This window comes from Labrus mixtus, chromosome 4 (genome assembly GCF_963584025.1).
Source record: "Labrus mixtus chromosome 4, fLabMix1.1, whole genome shotgun sequence".
Lineage (NCBI taxonomy): Eukaryota > Metazoa > Chordata > Actinopteri > Labriformes > Labridae > Labrus > Labrus mixtus.
Genome location: NC_083615.1, coordinates 15,450,827 through 15,471,592, shown reverse-complemented (window position 1 = coordinate 15,471,592; position 20,766 = coordinate 15,450,827). Strand labels below are relative to the sequence as shown.

The window sequence follows — 20,766 nt, the reverse complement described above, 5'->3', positions numbered from 1 at the left end:
GATTGTACCAAAAATAATCAAGAAAAGAAAAACAGAAAAGAATGAAAACATCTGAAGGCATTGCACAATTCCAAGATTGATCAGTGAGATTTTTTTAAGGCAAACAAGTCGTCTAAAATACTCTGAAACAACACGTGAAGATGTCATATTACAATTAGTTTTTAAAACCCACGGGTGCATCTCCGTTAGAAAACTCTACACATGCAAACTGAATGCATGCTATAAAAAACATCAGGATAAAACAGGATATTCATCACGAGCATTCGTTTAAACCACGTTGTTAATCATATAAGGTACAGTAAACAGCTTTGATGTTGTATGTGTGAGAATAACGTGGGCGTTCATATGGCCGGGCATGCTGACACCGTACCGCCTTGGCAGAGTGACATGGATGAATGGATGAGCGGTGGGAGGCAGCGAGCTGTGAGCCTACTTCATTAAAGCTCATATGGCGGACCGCGACGCAGAGTTATGTTGTTTGTTTTTCTTCGCCTTGTAGTCTCCTACACAATAAATGCTTTTGATTGTCACTTCTACACCGACACAGCCTCAGAGGAACAGTGATTTCACACACTAGAGCCGCAAAGCAACAAAGCAACAATATGTAGGAATTCGGTTAAGAGTGCTTTGGCGCCCACCTGAAGGTCTCTGCACTGTTGTAAAACTGTAAAACTGAACAGGTGTAAAACACTACTTCTGGCTCACTCACTCTCTCTTTTTCCTATTTTTAACTCAATCGGTCACCGTCCTCTTCCCTCTTAGCCTCAGACACAGTATCAAACAGTACAGAGCTTTCTAGCTGCTTTTCAAAACTGAAGGCTCGAGTGTGAGTCCTCGGGCTGGTAACAAAGTTACATACTGCAGTAAACAGACGTTGAAAATGATATTACTATTAAATAGACATTAATAGACTATTTTAAGGTGATAAAATTACATATTGTTGCTTTAAATAGCCTGGGGTTGTGCCGTCTTATTTCCTATTGAAACATCAAGAGGTAACTTTTGAACGTTTTGAACTTGTAGGACTTTGTGAGAGAACTGAAAGCTTTTGCAGGTTGAGCAAAAATAATAAATGAAGGGGCAGGGCTTAACAAACTGTCAATTTATTTTCATAACCAATGTTTATAATAATCTCAGCAAAGAATATTTGAATTTCAAAAAACGTGAGTCATAGCCCAACAATGGTGTGCCATAGGTTCGCTGGATCTTGATCTAAACTTAAAGTAATCTAACATTGCTGATAGCCTAGCGGTTATGTGGTGCCCCCATGTACAGAGGCTTTAGTACTCGTCGCAGTGGCTGTGATGGGTTCGAATCTGACCTCGGCCCTTTGCTGCATGCCGTTCCCCCTCTCTCTCCTCCCCACACTTCCTGTCTCTCTTCAGCTGTCCTATCTAATAAAGGCAAAAAGGGTAAATCATATCTGCCTCATGTGTGTAATGATCATTTTACTGCATTTTACTTATCATGTTACTTCAGCGTCTTTTGCACTATTCACCACTGCACTGTTTCATATTTAGTCATGTAAATATTAGTCTTTTCTTATTATGTTTATTGTTGATATTTAATTTTGTACCTGTGCATAAGAGAGCACAGTTCACCGAAGTTAAATTCCTTGTGTGTGTAAGCATACCTGGCCAATAAATCTGATTCTGATTCTGATAACCAAGATAAAGACCAGTCCTAAACATTTTCTCCAATCAAAAAATGTAAGCATGCAGCATTTGATTAAGATTTTTGTGGTTTTCAGCTTTTAAATCATCCATGTGGCGTGGCCTCCAAGTTTTTGATCCAAAGAATTCTACTTAGAAGGTGACATCCTGGAGCTCAACGAGCATTCACAGGACAGGAAGTGTTTAGAAACCCAGCATTTAAAAGGTGCTTTATACTGTGATTAACACCTCATCTGTGAAAACACTGTTTCTCTGAGAAAACAAGCAAAGTAACTCTTCATCTTCACTCAGCCGTCAGCTTGTTATGTAAGTGTCATGCATGTTTCATATACAAATACATGTACTGGATGTACAGTATATAAGAGAGTGTGGGTGTAAGATGAAGTTGACATCTTGTCGTGATAAATAAATGAAAGGCCCTGCCTTGTGTTTCAGGAGGAGAGTCTCAGAGTCCTGGCAGTTTGCTGCAAAAGTCAACTCTCTGGAAAACATACACACGTTATATACCCAATATTTACACATGAACATATATATATATATATATATATATATATATATATATATATACATATATATATAAAAAGACTGTTCCTGCCTGATCTGGTCTTATTTGTTTCAGGCTAGTGTTGCTCCAGTCCAGCTCCAGACTAAAGACCAGTGCTACATTGTGCAATTCAACATCCCCCACCGTCGTACTGAACGGGCTCCCGCAATGATACGACAACACAGAAGAGTACAAAAAAATCTATCAGACCACCTGCCCCCCCCCCCCCCCCCCCCCCCCCCCCCAACACTGACGGACCCTATTCAGTCAAACTGAATAATGAGCGGCTTCTCTGGAGTGAATCTCAGTCAACAATGACATGCTACATTTTTCATTTAAATCCAATTTGGCAGAAATGTTGCTACAGAGTGAACTTGCTCACCAGGTCTACTTTTAAACATCTTGCACACATGAAACAACATTATTATTTAAACCATTCGCTTATACAAAAATACAGGCCTGTCGTTCATGATTTAAATATGAATAACTGATGTATAAACATGAGTAAGGCCTGTTAGTCATGATTTAAATATGATTACAGGCCTCAGTATAAAATGTTATAGTTATATCAGCAGTTAAGAAGCAGCATTACATACACAGTATATTGACCATTACACAAAAAAGGCAAACATTTTGTACAGTGTATAAATATCTCAGAAAATATCTCACAAGCAGTTTATAAGTAGACGTTTGAACGAAGCATCATCAGCCGAGAAGTACGTGATAACTTTGAGGCGCAAGTTTAGAAAAAATGTTGTAAACCTTTCTTTTTGTTTTGATTTGTTTCCTTGACTGAATAGGGCCCAAAGAGTACTGATAGGATCTACAGTTTGCACAGGTACAGAGTCAAATGTTTAAACGCTGTTCTTCACACATTTACATGAGTCATAAAGGGGCCTCTGGGTGTGGTGTCTGTAGCTTTTTCTGAGTTTGTGCTTTGCCTAAAGTCATCAAGCTTGCACATAACTGGGCAAAACTGCAGGGTTGCATTAGAGTTTCAACCCCAGAAAACTTGGCTAAAAGTGACAGTGCAGTTACCTGTTTAAAGTACGTCCCCAAAGAACACTGCCCAGAATAACTGAGTCTTTTAAGATCAAATACCGACCATCACGAGGCTCTGGAGTGTTTGTAGTTTGCTCTTTTTTTATAGACAACAGCAGCTTCAGTTATTCTGGCATCACAACAGATACAATGGATTCAGATGGTGACCCAATTTCAAGACCAAATAATTCAGCTAAGTCTATAAAAAGCACAAATTTGTTTTTGGCCAGTCTTAATCACCTTCCACTAGCGATGAACGCTTTTTTTTGCCATGCTTGGTGCATATGGTTCTCACAATTATTTAAATCGCACCTTTAATGTTTGCACTGGCTGTTATTTAATGTCTGTTTTTTTGATAATTTTGCACTATCTTCTTTTTAAACATTGCTGTACATATATAAACAACACAATTTCAGAAGGTCAACACTTTTTTATTTTAATGTTTTTATATTCAGGTCTAATTACAGATTTTTTTCCTCAACTGTTTATTATTATTACATATATTTTTTATCCCTGCACGGGTTATGTACATTTTCTTGTATACGTCTATTTTTAATTGCACAGTTTAAGTTTGATTCATCTCGGGGTATTCTTTAAATCTTTTTTTCGGGTTTATACATATGTATGGGAGGGGGACGTCGGTTTTGTGGTTAATTTATAACAAATGTTTCATGTCATGTACGTCTTTGTAATCTGCTACTGGATGCTTTGAATTTCCCCCCGGATCAATAAAGTATCTATCTATCTATCTATCTTCTTTGATGACAGGGTTAAGTGGATTGTGCTGCAGGCTCGATATGAAAATGTTCACATTAACATTTAGGGCTTACACACTTGCAGAAAACTTCTGAAAAACTCCTGATATTTCCAGAAAGAGCTGTATGTGTGAACGCAAGGAGTTTCTCCTGCCAGACCCCGAGTATTTTTTCCGCAGCAAGTCTGAGTGGGCTGATGTGAGAACACAGCAGGATATAATCAGGAGAATTCACCTCGAGCCAATGGTGGGGGAGTGCCGTTTACATAAAAAAAGTATTAGAAAGATGTCTGGATCCCACTGCTGATGAAAAGAGGATTATTGAGACTCAGAGTCTTATGACTTTTGTCACACTTTCATCATAAAAAATATGCAAAAAAGCCAACTTTCAACAGCAGCTTAGTGACTTCACACAGGAATATCTCTCATTTTAATTGTGTGTATGTATTAAGGATCTGCCAGGACTTATGCTGGGCTTTTTTTCCCAAATAGGGGAAACAAGAAATGATTAAAGCAACCTTTTTGAATCACTTTTGAAATGTGAAATTGCCACAAGAATCCATTGCAACTTTTTTATTCTACAAAAGACTAACTTTTAACAACGCAGACACTGTCAATTTAGGACTAAGTATTGGTATCAGAAGCATTCTGGTTTTCTTCTGTTGAGTAGTGTTGGATAACCTTAAAAGGGCATTTGGTTGGGTGCAGGAAGAAACAGCCAATGATTCGGGCGAAAGAGCTCATTGGCCAAAAATGTTATCTCTGCACCAGTTAGCTTCCATCAGATGGGTTTTAGACTTTTTATTAGCATCTATGAAATTTCTGCATTTAAATTCAAATGTCTAAATATAAAAATTAGCTAACGATGCCGTCTTTTAACTCCATTCTGACGTCTAATGTTGTCGGTCCTACTGTTCACATGCACCGGGATATGAAAGAGCCAAGTCTAGGCCAACATACAGTATGTGTTGTGCATACTGTATATCTGCGACTAAATCTCTACTAAATATTTGTCATTATCCACAAAGGCTAAATTGCCAACGGAAGATATCTAAATAATTCTGAGGATGTAGCTGTGTAGAAAAGCTGCTGTCATCCCAAAAGTACAGTATCAACCTACATTCTTTTCAAGCCTTTATGCGGTGGTAATGTGATAGGAAAACTGAGTTTTTCTGGTGACATGTTCCTTCAAGTAGATGATTAGATACATGCTACTAAACCTTAGGGGCTACTGATTATTACTGGCTTTGAATTGAAGTTACAATGCTGTTGGACAAAACTAAAAGGCGTGTTCACAGTCTGATTCATGTTCACGAAGCATCTTTTCAATTTGGTCTGTTGGAGAGCTGTTTTCTGTGCACATATTCACAGTGTGATGCTAGCACAGATAAGTGTGAGTCACCTGATCTGAAAGCTACCAAAGTGCTGTGATTCTCAACCTACATGTTTGGCAGATATTTTATGAAAACTAAGTGAGAAAGGTAAAAACTGTGAACTCAACAGACTTACCAAAAATCCGAAACGCCAACACTTTGTTGTTATTGGCGGTATTAAAACAACGTTTTGGCAATATCAAACCACGTGAGAGGTAGAGAGACGTTAAACAAAACAAATAAATTATTCTGAAGTATGATGATAAGTCACAAAAAAAAAAAAAAGACGCTAACACACAGTCAGGTTCGGTTGTGAGATGTGTGTTTTTGACGCCTGGGCTTGGAGATTCACGTTTCCAGAACCCACCGTGCCTGTGAACGTTATCCGACAAAAAAAGAGTAAGGCTGGTTCAAGTCCCTGCTGCATTTCATTTGACCAGACTCCCAGGGAGCACAGCTACCTGAGGAGTCAAGGCAGGTGGACGGAGCAGAAATTGGGAAGATTTCAGGTTGTCGGTGATGGGTTGGCTTGTAATGGGGCATGGCAGTGGTGTTGGTGTTGGTGGGGTTTTGTGGGAGGGACAAAGCCCTGAGTGCAAGACGACAGTGCATGCTTCTCTTAAACTAGCACATGCTCCATTTATTTGAAAAAAAAAAAAAGAAAACACTCTGTAATGAGGAACATGGCACCAGGGCCTAAATGTTTTTTTTGTACAAAGTCACAACTTCCAGTTTTCTGCAGCCGAAAAATAGGAATCTGAAAGGTTTTCACATTGATCGGTATAAATGTCCTCCTGAAAAAAACTCCCACTCCAGTCCTCGATTTGTAAACATTTATATATTGAAAGATGATATTGTGAGAGATAGAGGAAGTGGAAAGAGAAATCGAAAATAGATGAACAGTGTTTGAAAACAGGGGCTCCAAAGCTTGGACCCTTACGGTCTGAAAGCTGCGAGTGGTCAATCTCAGTCCTGTTCTGTCTTTCTGGGACACCAGGATCCTCCTCCTTCAAAACCTACAAGAAATGTCCCTTGGAAGCGTCCCACTCTGGGTTTTCCGCATCATGATCACGGCTCATGGCAAAACGTCCCCCCACAGTGCAGCATGAGAGAGCTGGCGAGGTCCGCCGTGTGCTCAAAAGCTTCCAGTGAAGAGCAGGAAGAAGAAGCAGAAAGAGGAGAGGACAGACCAGAGGAGTCAGCTGGCCGGCGCTGAAGAGACAGGCCTTTAGATTCGGCTTACCCGTCTGGCAAGGAGTGGGTGGAGAGCAGGTGTAGGACAGGTGGTGTAAGGGGGAGGAAGGGGGCCGGGTTTGATCCCTCTGGTTCTCATGTAGGACAGGAACTGGTCTGGGATTTCAGCGAGCACTTCCTTAGCCAGGCGAGCCATGCTGAGGATGTGGTTTCCTCGCCGGTCGATGTAGTCTCTGAAAGGAACAAACTGTGGAGAGGAGACGAGAGGAGAGGAGAGGAGAGGAGAGGAAGAGGAGAGGAGAGGAGAGGAGAGGAGAGGAGAGGAGAGGAGAGGAGAGGAGAGGAAGAGGAGAGATCATCCATTAAAGCATTGCAAGAAGAAACCCATTCACTGTCACATCATCACTCGAGAATGACTGAGTATAACGAAAAAGAGATTCTGAGATTTAACAATAAAGACAAAAAATATGAGAACCAAGATGCAAAATAATAAAAAATATATTTCAGTTGCACCTAATTCTCAGTCGCACTTTGGGGCTTAAAAAAACCCCAACAACATTCCCAGAACTCAGAAAAATCCTTTCAAAGATTTAAAGAAGGGAGGAGAGGGGTCTGGGAGAGTGACAGGAGATGAAATAAGGAGAGGGAACAAGAGAAGTAGAGGAGAAGAGAGCGGAGGGAGGTGAGATGAAACAATAACAAGGGAGGAGAAGAAACAAGGAGGGAATGTAGACCTCAAAGGAGAGGACAAGAGAGGGAACAAGGAGAGATGAAGCCGGTTTGAAGAGGGAACAGGGAGAGACCTAAATATGAAGCAAGGAGGATAGAGAAGAGGGAGAGGAAGACAAAGAGGAGAATAGAAGAGGGGAGAAAACAGAGACTTGAGAAGACAGAAGAGGATGGAAGAGGAGAGGAATAAAGTAAAGGAGGAAAAGGAAAGTTGGGGCAAAGAAAGGGGGGAAGGGGCGAGAGGGGTAGGGGTGTAAAAAGGAGATGAGAAAAGAGAAAGAGAAACAATGAGAGAGGTCAAAACAAGGAAAAGATGGCAGAGGATTAGGAAACATAGGTAGAAGGGAGGAAAGAGTAAAATGAGAAAAGAGACAGGTAGTGTTGATGATTTAATCATCAGGTAAGAGACAGAGAAACAGCTAGAAGAGAATGCAAAGGACGCAGAGCACGAGGGTGGACATAGTTTAGAGGCGTGAGACAGCAAAAAGGAGAGAAAAATGGCAGACTGAGGAACAAGAGCAGAAGGTCAAGCACCGTGACCTTTTCCCATTAATCATAAATCCCACATTTCTCTGGGGACGTTCTGCTGAGCAGCCAGTCACATCGCCAGTCAGCCATGTCTCTACCTGAACTATGTCCCTCTCCGCATATCGTCCTTGGGAAGAGATCCTCTCCTCGTCCCCGTCCAGCTCGATCATTTCTGCAGGAGGGAACACACATCAGTCACAGCCTGTCAGGAGACTCAAATCGCCGTGTCAAAGCCGAGCCGAACGAACATGACACACAGTTTGTGTGTTTTTAATCTGCTGAAGCCATTAGCGTGCCACTGGGTTACATTTCCTCTGAGTGTTGGTAATGCCAAACGTGGCATGAGTACACAGAATTTGCGTCGCTGAGCGTGAAGCCATCGGGCTCTGAGTTGCACACAAGCGCGCACGTGGGCGGGAAACATGCGAGAATATGTGTAACAGCCAGCGCTGTGCACCGCTGGGACGTCATGCAACCGTGCACCCTGGCTTCATAAGCGTGATAATCCCTGAATCCTGTTGACTTTGCGGGCTAATTGCTCATCTTGAGTGAGCTTGTTTTTCTGTAGAGGACTGCTCCGAGAATTGTTAACATGAGAACAAAGGAGAGAGGTGGAAAACGAGGCCATCGTTCATTTTAAGACAAACGCTAAAAACAAACAAGAAAAACTCCACATCTGGCCTTACAAATGAGAATGTTCACATCCACTTAACCTCAGATTCAGAGGGAGGAGGAGGAGGAGGAGAGGGGAAGAATTAAGAGGAAGGAGAATGGAGGAAGAGAAGAAAAGAAGGGCTGAACCATGTGGGAGGCAAGATAGGATGGAGGAAGAAGGATTACTGCATGCAAATAAACACACAACACAAAAGCATGCACACACACATACATAGGATCTTCACCCTGCTTACCGTCAAATTCCGCTGGTCCAACCCCAACTATTATAATTGACATGGGCAGAGACGCGGCCTGTGAAGGGTGGAGGGGTACAAAACAGATGCATCAAAGGTGGAGAAGAAGCAACGCTCGCTTCTTTCCCCCATTTTGCTATCTTAAACGCAGCAGGCTGACCGAAAAATTCCCCCCTGCAAATGACTGCACTGTACTCTCACAGTGCTCGGAAAGAAAGCTCAATGACAAAATTCAACACCATTGTTCAGACAGACGGGGTTTATTCATTCACTTCCATCTGCCCCCCCCCCAGCCGCTTTAATAAAGCCTCTCGTCCGTCCAGCTCGGGAGTTTTGTAATTTCATGCATCTACAACTTTGTCTAAATCTCCCAGAGCTTAGACAGCTTAAAAATGACTCCCATTTACATCTTCGTCTGTCCGCCCTGAGCTGCAGCTGAACTGCTGCCCCACTCCGCAATATTGTTTATTAAATCTCAGCCGCCCAAGTACAGTTTGAGTGATGAATGAAAGTTTTTTTTTTTTTCATTGTTTCATAACTTCCAGTGGTTATCAGACGCATTGCCAAATTGCTTGAGAAACAAGAGGGCATGGGTCCTCTGCGGGCAAGTAAATAATTACTCTGGAATCCAACTCTACAATAGCGTTATATCACACGGGCGGCGAGAGGCATGGAGAGGCGGTGTGATGCGGAGCAGCGAAAACAGCCAATGGAGCCTTCAAATATATGAAAATCGTTACACGCTTTACCCCTCATTAGAAAGCAGAGTTCTTAGACCTGAATGTGGCAGGATCTGGAGGTTCAGGGGGGATATAGGGGAGAGAGAGAGAGAGAGTGAGGAGGATAACAAACCTAATCCTCTCAGCTCATTAGTGAAGATGGGTGAAAGGAGAGAGGAGGACAACAGCTCCACAGCTTTTCATATTCTCTCCTTCATATTGTTTGTTTGTTAGTTTATTACAATTTCCATTAGGGGACAATCATTGCTGGACCACCCGGGGTCCTCACATGATTTATAAATAAATTACCCAGGATGAATATTGGCTGCTGCTGATGATTAAACTGTCAAAATCACCCATTCCTGGTTACTTGGTAAATGTGTTTTCAATAATAAGCCATGCAGTACATGATAGTGAATCTGAGGTACTGTACATTAACGATGGACTCCTTGGTCTGTGCCATGTCTGTGATGACGCCGTCAGAGATAATGAGCAGGATGAAGTACTGTGATCCGTTTGTCACCGCTGACGCATACCTGGTGAAGATACAAGGATTAGAGTTGAAATCAGCAAATCAGGGAAACCTGCACAACCTGTTAAACCAATAATTAATATAAATGATGATTCATTAATCAGACTCAGAACTGGTTAGTGCCATTCTACAAGACAGCAACTAATGTTTACAACCAAATACAAGGTAAAACAAAATCAAAATAAGTCAAACATTTATATGCAACAGCTTAGTTTTTTACTAAATATTTGATCATCTATCACAATTTCACTTTTCCGCCCCATGTTTTATCACAATAAGACGATTAACTTGACCAGGTTTAATCAATTTTTCTGATTACTATGACAGCATCAGATTGCAGGGTAACAAACAGATATTTGAGTTGCATTATGGGAAGTGTAGGATTAGTCTTATTAGGACATTAGAGTGCACACAAAAAGTGGATTTCGCCTCAGAGATAGTGAAGTATGGACAATAGAAGTGGAACAAACATACATGCTTACTATTGGCCAGCAGAGGTGACTACACTACGAGCTAAAACCGTATTCACCTCAGTACAAACAAACATAGAAGTACAATGAAAGACTTGACTAAAGCGACCACAGGAGAGAAAGACTTTCAGCAGGAGAGTTGTTGGCATTTGTTTGAAAATAGATAAAACGTTCAAATCAATGGTTGTTGGTCATATATTTTAATATGTTTTTGCATTTTAAAGTCTTATTTTTGCGCAATAATGATCTAAAAGTTGTTGTTTTTGTAACTCTATAGAGTGCTTTGAGTTGCTCTTTCTATGAATGATGCTCTATTAATAAACTTGCCTTGCCTTCATCTGTCTTCCCACCAACTTTATTGAAGTACAAAATTAAATTGCTGGAAGAGAGCCCCTTAAACCTCATCTGTCTCAAACCACATGCACAGCTGCAATTACCTGAATAGATAATATCCCTCATCAGGTTATTAGTCCCTAAGTGATCACTTCCAAATAGACTTTAGTATTGAGAACAGATGGACCTGTTACAGTGTAACCATTATGCTGGGCCAAATGAATACAATGGGCAATGTTAACGGGAAAATAAGCTTTTTTTCCCTGCTTATTAATTCAGATTTCACAGCAATTATTTGATACATCTTGGAGCCAGGTATGACTTTCTCTTCATTCTTCATTTACACTGTGCGTATCAGTTTTTCTTTGTCTTGGTCGTAAATTATGTGACCAGATAATATTTTGAGGATATCTTTTAAACAACACCCTTACTAGATTAGGATCGGTTAATTAGAAATGTGATGTGACTAGGTGTCACTTGTTTTTTGTTTTTTTGCCGCGTCTTCCTGGATTTTAGTCAGACGCTGCACAGAAGTGAGCGCTGAACAATGCAGCTATTCTCAGTGTGAGTGGGCGGATGGTACTTTCTGACAGAGAGAGAAAGAGAGAGGGAGGGAGGCAGAGAGAGAGAGAGAGCTAGAGAGAGAGAGGGAGAGAGGCAGAGAGAGAGAGAGAGAGAGGGAGGGAGATGGGCTTTTAAAGCTGATGATGAAAGGTGGGAAAAGTGCTTGTTACAGTGAGTCTTCAGGATCATGAGACACGATCTGGCAACAGGGGATGTCAGGTGGAAGTCGGGAACTGCTGTAGTACAGAGCAGCACATTACATTCTATCAGCGGTTATTGGTGTAATATTGCAGAGTGGGGCTGACAGTTTGTGGTTATCTCCACTGGAAGTGTTTACATTAAGTTTTAAATGTTTAAAAGAGTGGAAGAGCAGGTCCATTTGTCTCTGGTAGTTCAGGTTTTAATAGTGCAGCGCTGTACTTGTTTTCTACTTGGGCGATTAATGAAGCCTGTGTTGTGAAGTGGGAGGTGTGACATTCATATTATCCACAGCACTGCTTCTCCTAATGAGCATGGGGTTTTTTACTTTTATTTTTTTCTTTCATCTGGAGGTAACCCATCAATCAGCAGACTGTTCAGACACTTAAGGACTGTTGTGGTAGTAACATGCTCCAAGATAATCAATAAGGCCCTGTGTACACCTAGCGTTTTTTTCAGGCAAAAAAGCGCTGGCTGTCCACTCCGGGGACGCTTCTGTGCTGAGAAGAAAAGCACTGCACCTCTGTCCTGTCTCTATGACAACTGTTGCTGTATGACCGACACTGCTCCGCTACGTTTTACTGCATGTTTCATATTAGAGATCGTTTTTTACCGGATCAGACCTGGAGCAAAGAGGATGTGGGTACAAGACACGATCCGTAGGCAGCAAAACTACAGGGACTATCATACATTTTGAAAAGAGCGGCGATGACGTAAACACCGTCTTTCTAAAAGGTTGCAAGACAAAAAAGGCGGCGCGTGCGGGGGAAAAAGAGGCAGGTCGTTGGCTTTTTCTCAAGGCGGCCGCTTTCTGCTGAGAACGCTCTCTCCTCAGAGAAGACAATTGAAAAAAGACGCTGGCGCTCAGAAAAAAACGCTAGGTGGACACTGGGCCTAAGTCAATCAATTATTATCATACAGCTCAACTACATTTCAGGCAGTGTCAAGGCTGTACTCTTTGTAATATTAACAAGGAACTGACTTAATCCACCAATAAAAAGCACGGGACAACAGCAGCAATGAAGAAACTTCTTTTAAGAGGTGGACGCCCTGAGCTGAACTGGAGTGAAGATACTATTTTATATCTTATGTATAGTAAGTTCCTTGACAGTAGGGGTACTACTACTGTTTAATCAGCCTTTTACTTCTTCATTCGACTTTGATGTTTATTCTTTCTGCACTTAAACACCAAGTCATATTCTTTGTATGTGTTTACCTACTTGGCAGTAAGATTCTGATTCTGAGATAGACAGTTACAGAAAGTTACAGACAGACCGACATAACAACAGAAAGACATGCAGACATCTAGGGATGTTCCTAGGCAACTCATTTAAGAAAGTTAAAAAAAAAAAACACTCACACAAATCAGTCTAAATTTAGCACAATACCAACAAACAGTGCTGCTCCTACGAGATGCCATCTGTTCACTGTTTACATCAGGGCGGTAGAACGTGGAGAGCAGGCCCATTAAACAGAGCTACAGCCACTGCTAGCGGCAGATGGCCATGTTACAGCTCAGACATTTAACGGACATTGTGGGTCAAGAATAATAGAAATACTCATAATCATTTTTAACCGACTGGTAGTTCTGGTGCCGGCTAGCGAGGGCAATCGTGCACCTTCCTGCAGACATCGACTTAAAAACCTCCTCAGAAAGTATTGGTTCCTCTTAAGAGCATTCAGCACATCCCTTTTAAATCACCTCTCTTTGTTTTCACACATCTCTGTAAACATCATTGTACACTGTGCATTGTACTGCATGGCGTTTGTGTCAGCCTACACATGTCGTCGTTCCCCACCCGCTGTGATTATATAGGACCTACCTGGCCACATGGTTAATAACAGGGGAGAAGTGGGTTGGCCCGTAGAGACGCACAGATTTGAGACTCTGGTAATAGGCCTCCATCACCCCCTCGATTCCGTTGCAGTATGGGTTCTGTGGATTACCGTTCTGCACAAAAAAAGAGAGAAAAACGATTCCTTCATGTTCAGGATAGTAGTAATGGAGGAACATATGGATATATACAGTGGTTCCCAAAGTGGGCGTCCAGAGTGATCTCTACGGGAGGGCCAGGGGAGAATTTCTGTGTTTGTTTTCTGTATTTTGAAGTCAAACTGAGAGACGACTGCAAGTAATTGTAAACAAAATGCATAAGATGACCTTTTCCTGGGTGTGATGTAATTACACCATGTGTTATTTCTTATACAAAGAGAAAAAAAGAACAACAGAGACTAAGATGAGACTAAGTTCAAAATAACATATGTCAGTGTTAGCGATGAAATTAATAATTGTTTTCTGTAGTTTTGTTTAAGAACCTAAGATTTTTCTAATGCACTTATATCCTCGTAAGCTTTAATAATGTAAACACAGCTTTTCAACCTAACTAAAGGTTTAATTTTCAAGAAAAGATTTGTAGGCTTAAAGAAAGAATGTGGAAGATTTTACACATAAATACAGCAGAAATCCAGGATATCCTCTGTAAATGTCTCTCTCAGTCATGACTGTCTGCAATGAGTGAGAGTGAGGAGAAGCATGAGTCTCGCCAGCTGTACTGTTTTCGGAGCCATGTTTACATCATGTTTACCTCATGTTTACATCATATGTGTATATGTCATTATGTGTATAAAGCTGTTTTAGTCAAGGTAGTGACTTTAGTCTGTTTCACCAGAGAAAAGAAGAATAACCTACTCACTGCTTATTTTGATGTCACTTTAGTGTGTTTAGATCACAGTCATTCTGTGTCAGTTTATTTTCAATATGAAGCTATGAGCTAACCAGTGTGATAACATTAGCATGCTAACACAACAATGCAGGACACAGGCAAGTGCAGCTCGAGCAAAGGACAATTCTCAAAGTTGCTTAATTATGGTGAGTTCTAATTTATAACTCCTTACTGCCAACGCTAGTGGAGAGGGGTTGTAGGTGTGTCGCTGGAGGAGAGCGGAGTGTTCAGAATAGCAGAGGTGTCGACAAACAGAAAGTTTGTTTTGTTTTCATGATGGTGCTCAAGGGCGACATCTACTGGATCAAAAAGTTTCACATTCTACCTTTAAAAAGGATTGTTTTGTAGGTTTGTTTTTTTGTCAAATTCTTCCCATGTAAGAAGAGAAAGGCATAACATATTCATCAAATGTATCGTAAGAGCGGCTGCAATACATCTCACACACTTTGTGATTACACAAAGTGTCAAGAAAGCCTTTAGTCTTTTCTAATCTCACTTTGTACCATTAATCCAAGCCTGACACACATTTTCTTTCTTTTTGTACCAAAGTTAAATAAAGGACAGACAATGGTCTCACTCTATTGTCTTTGAGATTGAAAACACTTTTATGTCATTTCTGGAACTCTAAAAAAATGAGACTGTATGTACCAAGATTCATCTTAACTTTTGTGTATCTTCAGACACGTTCCTGCTTTTGGTGCATCAGCATCTTCCACTTTCACATACAGCGTGCTACCATTATTGATTCCATGTCAGACAGCTAATACTTTGAAAAATGTGCTAATTATATTCAAGGGCAAGTGGAATTATGTGCTTACATTATGGTTATTTTTGGTTCACATGGGACCTAGTCTAATTTTACATCATGCACTGCAGCTACAATAGTTTGTTTTGGTAAATTCAGAGACAGAGCAGATAAAAGCGAAAATGAAAAAGCAGTCCACCCTGAAGGAGAATATAAATAAAAAAGATTTGTAGATTTGATCTCCCTTTATGGGAAGAAAGCTAAAGTGGAATTGCCTTTTATTTTAAAAACAGGCATGATTTGGTTGCAAACTGAAGGATAACAGAATTACAAGCATACTCAGAGAGATCAAAAATGGCCACCCCAGGGCCAAAGCATCAATAATACTCCAATATTATCAAAAAATATTACCCAGTGTAAGAGGCATTAGAGGGTTACAGGCCCTCCAGGATGTAAAATCCAATCTTACATTGAAGACATTACAGACATCTTAGAGAGATGTCGACAGTTAAACTCTTCTGCTGCAGCCTTTCAGTGAAGAACATCCTGAGGGGAGCCGTTTTACATTTTTAACTCAGCATGAGGGGAAAGCATACCAGGGGAAGCATTTTCAAAAAAATCAATTGGTGTGTGTTTCTTTTAGTCTTGCAATAGAGGTGCAAAGAAGAAAAACACCTTTGTGTTAGGGTAGCTGTCTTCTTTTAAGTTCGTCTTTATAAGAACCACAGTGTTTTTTGTTTTTTTTTACCTCTACACCCTTTGAAAATATAAAAATTAATGTCTGGTTGACTGGCTTTGAGATAGCCAAAAAGAAACTCAGGGACAAAGAAGTACATTATTTAAGCTACCCATATGTTTTTTGGGGATTTCTAATTAACTCAGCATGAAACCATCTTGACTAACTCTTGCTTGGTTGCCCATGAGTACGGGCAGTGCTCCTGAGACTCCTTTGCTTTGTAAATGGAGCTTGCATAATAACGTCGGAGTCAGTGGTGGCTTTCCCCCACTGCGGCTTCACAGCTGCAGTCCCCCTCTTTAAGAGCTGACTAAGTTGAGTCCTTAATGGTAAGAGTAATGTGTGTGTGCCTTGTCTCAAGGTCTGGCGCCTCTGGGGAGGCTGTTACTCAACGCTGAGCAGATGTAATGTCTGTAAAGGCCTCTGGAGCAACATCTGGAAGTGACAGTAGACCAAGAGGAGCTTTATGGGAGGCTGGGGAGTGGTCCGGAGACAAGCGGCAGGTATTATGTGACATAAAAGGAGTAAAGTGGATAGAAAGATTGACTGGATGGATGTAGGGAAGAATTATCATCCCTGATGGATGGATGTAGGGATGAATAATAGGAAATAGGAAATATGCATGGACAGATAGAAAATGGATGGATGGATGGATTGATTGATGATTGGAAAATGGATGGATGATTGAATGATGGGTGGTTGAAAAAATGGATGGATCAATTTATCGTGGGATGGTTGATGGATTGATGGATGTAAAATTGATGGCTGGATGGATGTAAAATTGATGGATGGATGGATGGATGGATGGATGTAAAATTGATGTAAAATTGATGTAAAATTGATGTATGGATGTATGGAAAAATGAAGGATGGATGGATTGATGTATGGAAAATTGATGGTTGGATGGATGGATGGAAAACTGAAGGATGGATGGATGGGCGGATGTAAAATTGATGGATGGATGGATGGATGGATGACAAATGAAAGTTAAAAAGCTGCAGGTTTGAAAGATGATGGTGTTGAATGGAGAACACATTTCCTCCAGGGCTCAGTCGTTAAAAACAGTTTAATCTAGGTCAGAGACAGAAAGCTGCTGTATTGAGTATAGTCTTGTTGGCCAAACTAAAGTAAAAATCTAATACATTTACATCAGTCAATATAGATGATCAATTTTTTATTAAACAAGAATATCAAAAACATACTGTTAGGTTTGGCTGTAGGTGAAAAACAAAACAAGATTGCAGGATTTAATATACTTCAAGAAGCCTTTTTTTTCTTCTTACTTTTGATTAAAACAAAAATATATTCAATATTTGAACTGGTATTTGAACAGTATATACAGTGTTTTGATGCTTTTACATGACCATTCGTATTGCTTGTTTGCATCCAAATACGAGGCAGCTTTTTTTCTCCCCCTATATCACCACAGTGTGCACAGGCTAGTTGCCTTACTTTCGGACTTCAGCGCCTACCATCCACCTTCACTGCTGCTGTCTATAATTGGTCATCTGTATAAAAAAAAAAAACTGGTTGCAAACATTTTGTTTTTAGTTTACTTTTACAGAGTTGTCTAGTAAAACTTTGTATTTTGTTTAATAAATATTTAAGTTGTTTTTGCTTTGAGGGTTGCAGGGAAGCCATTAAAAAGTTTTATTCTGAGTACTGTCTTAAAGAGCAGCTTGAGAAAAAGTTATGTTTTATATTACCAGTCTTAATATTAATGCTGTTTGAAAATAGCACATTTATTGTAGACTATACTTTCATGTCAAAGAACTGATAAAATTGGATTATCAAACAGGAAGACAGGCCAACACTGTCAAAGATAAACTCTTAATGTTGCTTGTCCATGACTAATGTAACTAATAAAGTCCACATTGTACAACTCAGTTGAATATATTACACTACATCAGGTATTTTAATGAATTCCCCCAAAAACAAATACTCTGCACTTTCTATTGAACTGTAAAATCAGGTGTATTATAAATCTGGGACCAGAAGTTTGTGTTTGCATACCTTGATATATGATCATTGGTATCCATGCATAGATATAATATTTCCATATCAAATATGTGTGCTTCTATTAGGTATTGCAATATTTTCTCCCACCACTATGGCAAACATCGCGCACACTATTATAAGCCTGTTAGTGTTGCCATTTTAAACATGTTAGCATGCTAACATGAGCATTTAGTTTGAAGGAAAGCTGTGTATTCAAACATGCTTACACAGCTGCTAGCATGGCTATAGAGTCTTGTTTCACTGGTATTTTTTTCACTTCCATCTTTCTACAATTTTAGAAAAACTTTGCAATTGTGCCGTTATATATGTCTTTATGATGTGAATATATATACTACTATCTCATGCCAAAGCCGACCTGTTTAAAGCCTTATAGAAGTAATAGTCTCCTTTTATGTTGCCTAAAGATATTCTAAAAGTTACTATATGTATGTAAACTTAGAGGAACAGAGCCACAGTAAGTGTTTGTGAATGATTGGATGACTTGAGGATTTCTGTATGTATATAAGAAGATTAATGGTTGGACTTTGGATGGATCAAATGACTGGAAAAAGTTGTCTCCTCACCAGGGCGAACTCGTGCGAGACCCTCCCGTCTGGGGGAAGCTTGGCTCCAAATCCGAGCGCAGGAAACAACTTGTCGCTGTCGTAGTCCTGGATAATCTCTCCCACCGCCCGCAGTGCCATGGCGTAGTCATTCAGCTGGTACGGGCTCATGTAATGGAGCGAGGTGGGCTGGGACGGGTTGCCTGAGACCCGGATGGTTCAACACAATATAACACACATCAGCATCAAACTGTAATTATGCCCGCTCCCCCTGGGCTGTGAGTCATATTAGATACAAAAAAAAGGAGGGGAGTGGGTGGAAGGGGGGTTAAAATGCAGACTGGAGTTTTAGTTACACAAACATTTCTCCAAGGCACAGCTTCATCAGAGACAGAAATATTCTCACTGGATGCCTCAAACCTCAGAGGGTAGCGTGAGGAAGCACAATTTCTTTTATAGGATAGCTTAGTAATACGAAGCCACTTTTGCAATTTGTCTGCTACCCTGACAAGATGATGAGCTACAGAGACCTGCTGAGCCTAAGAGATCCTCTCAGTCATAAATGAGGAAATCAGAAAACGTGATTGTTGTCTAATTTAAACTTCTGAATTTGCGCTTAAAAAATATTTTTCTGTCTAAAAAGAAGCAAGCTAAATTTGAATTTGTCATGTTGGTATTTTTGTACCACAAGGAAAAGACCAGAACCATATTTGGTCTCCGAGGTCTGAGTACTGGGCTGTGAGGGGGATTCCTTGGTTTTTACAGCCAACCTCAAGTGGACACTTTTTTTCAACATTGGCTCCAGTTTTCTTGATTTCCCGCTCAATCCCTGAAAGTCTTGGTCTGGATACATGCTTGCCATGGCTTGGTCTGGATTTTGGGTATCACCACTACAACTCTAGCTCCTGACCTACTTGAGGTTTTTTTTAACTGATTTTGAGATGGGAAAAAAAAAACGCACCTTTTGGAAAACTCCTTCCAGGTTGACGATTTCCACAAACTCAGTTTAAGGTGTTTATGTGTTTGTAATGAAATTAGTGTGATAACCAAACTAGTGCTCCCACTATGTTGACGAGCAGAGTCGCCTGAATGCATAACTTTGAAAAATGAAATGGTCATTGCAGAGGAATGGCGAGAACATTTTAGCATGTCTAGGACATCGTTTTTGACTTGGCATGGCCATGACAGCTGTAACTGCATTTTTGGACGTAGATGAGGAATACATTTATTTATTTTTGTTTGTTTTTTTTTTGTTTTCACCTGAAGATTATCACATATTTGGTCCCCGTGTGAGAGATTCAAAGCACCCAATGGTGTGTGAGGCAATGAAGAAAATCAAACCAAAGCTCCCATTTTCATCATAATGAAAGGATATGTAACCCAGTGCAACAATGCGCTTAATTGATGTTTCCCTAACAGTTGTTATGGACAACAATGAAGCTCTTTGGCACAGAGGAATACGAAAAAAAAAAAAGGCATTTGGATCAGTAGTTTGTTGGTTTAATCAGGACTTATGTTTTTAAGATGCAAAACAGGTCAACAGGTTGCTTTACATTATATTAAAAGATGAAATAAAATAGTGTTATACATATTTTATATTCTGTCTCAACTTCTGTTAATAATCATGCAAATATGAGCAAGTGGGGCTCAAAGACAAACCTCAGACATGATGTAATTACATGCATAATATCACTATTAGTTCAGCCACTCTCAGAGATGGAAATGTGGGAAACTGATTTGATGGCAGCAATGAAAGCCATCCATTTCTTCCTGTGTCTCCACAATTGTGTTACAAACATGAACTTACTGAATCATCTCTAACTGAAATGAGAACATCGCTCATTTGCGACAAAGTCTACACCGCCGAATTGCTCGTTTTGTTTGTTTCGGTGGCCGTCAATTATGTTCCCTGACAAATGTACAGCTGTTTACCTGTGGGGCTTCATAAACACTGACTACATTTGAAAATTGAATTTGAAGAAACGTGGGTGTGGGCACATTGCTGTCTACACTGAGGCAACAACTGAACATCATGTGGTTAATGAGAAACATCAATCTGAGATCAGATGTTTCAAGACACAGATGGCGTTCGAATAAGCTTCCAACTTTTTACTCGTTTTTTTTTTTTTTTTGTCTCTAGCTCAGTAAAAACTGATCATTAGAAAGAGGGAATTAAAACTGACTGATAAGAAATCCCTTTAGTCCTCGCGTCAAATCAAGATCTGAGTATTAACCACCAAAGTTTTATCTGTTCGACACACTTTAAGGGATTTAATTGATAGGAGCAAAGGCTTAAAAACACTCACCATTTGATGCTGTGAAATCAATTGCCACCGTGAAATTAATCTGAGTCCTACAGGAGAAAATAAATCAAGTCAGGACTAACATGGAATCATCAATCAAGCCACATTATACCACAGCATGTTGCAAAGCATGCAGCA

At 40.3% G+C, this 20,766-nt stretch overlaps 1 protein-coding gene across 1 annotated transcript in view; it reads right to left on the bottom strand.

The window, feature by feature from the left end:
* Positions 1–5,330: 5,330 nt before the first annotated feature.
* LOC132972880 (copine-8-like) overlaps positions 5,331–20,766 on the bottom strand; it is an 80,526-nt gene continuing 65,090 nt past the window's right edge. The window contains exons 14-20 of the mRNA XM_061036015.1: positions 20,632–20,678; positions 18,347–18,528; positions 13,384–13,511; positions 9,897–9,999; positions 8,745–8,802; positions 7,935–8,008; positions 5,331–6,826 (exon numbers count right to left, since the gene is read on the bottom strand). Coding sequence (XP_060891998.1) covers positions 6,614–6,826; positions 7,935–8,008; positions 8,745–8,802; positions 9,897–9,999; positions 13,384–13,511; positions 18,347–18,528; positions 20,632–20,678 — 805 coding nt within the window. The 3' untranslated portion in view covers positions 5,331–6,613. The remainder of the gene's footprint in view (positions 6,827–7,934; positions 8,009–8,744; positions 8,803–9,896; positions 10,000–13,383; positions 13,512–18,346; positions 18,529–20,631; positions 20,679–20,766) is intronic.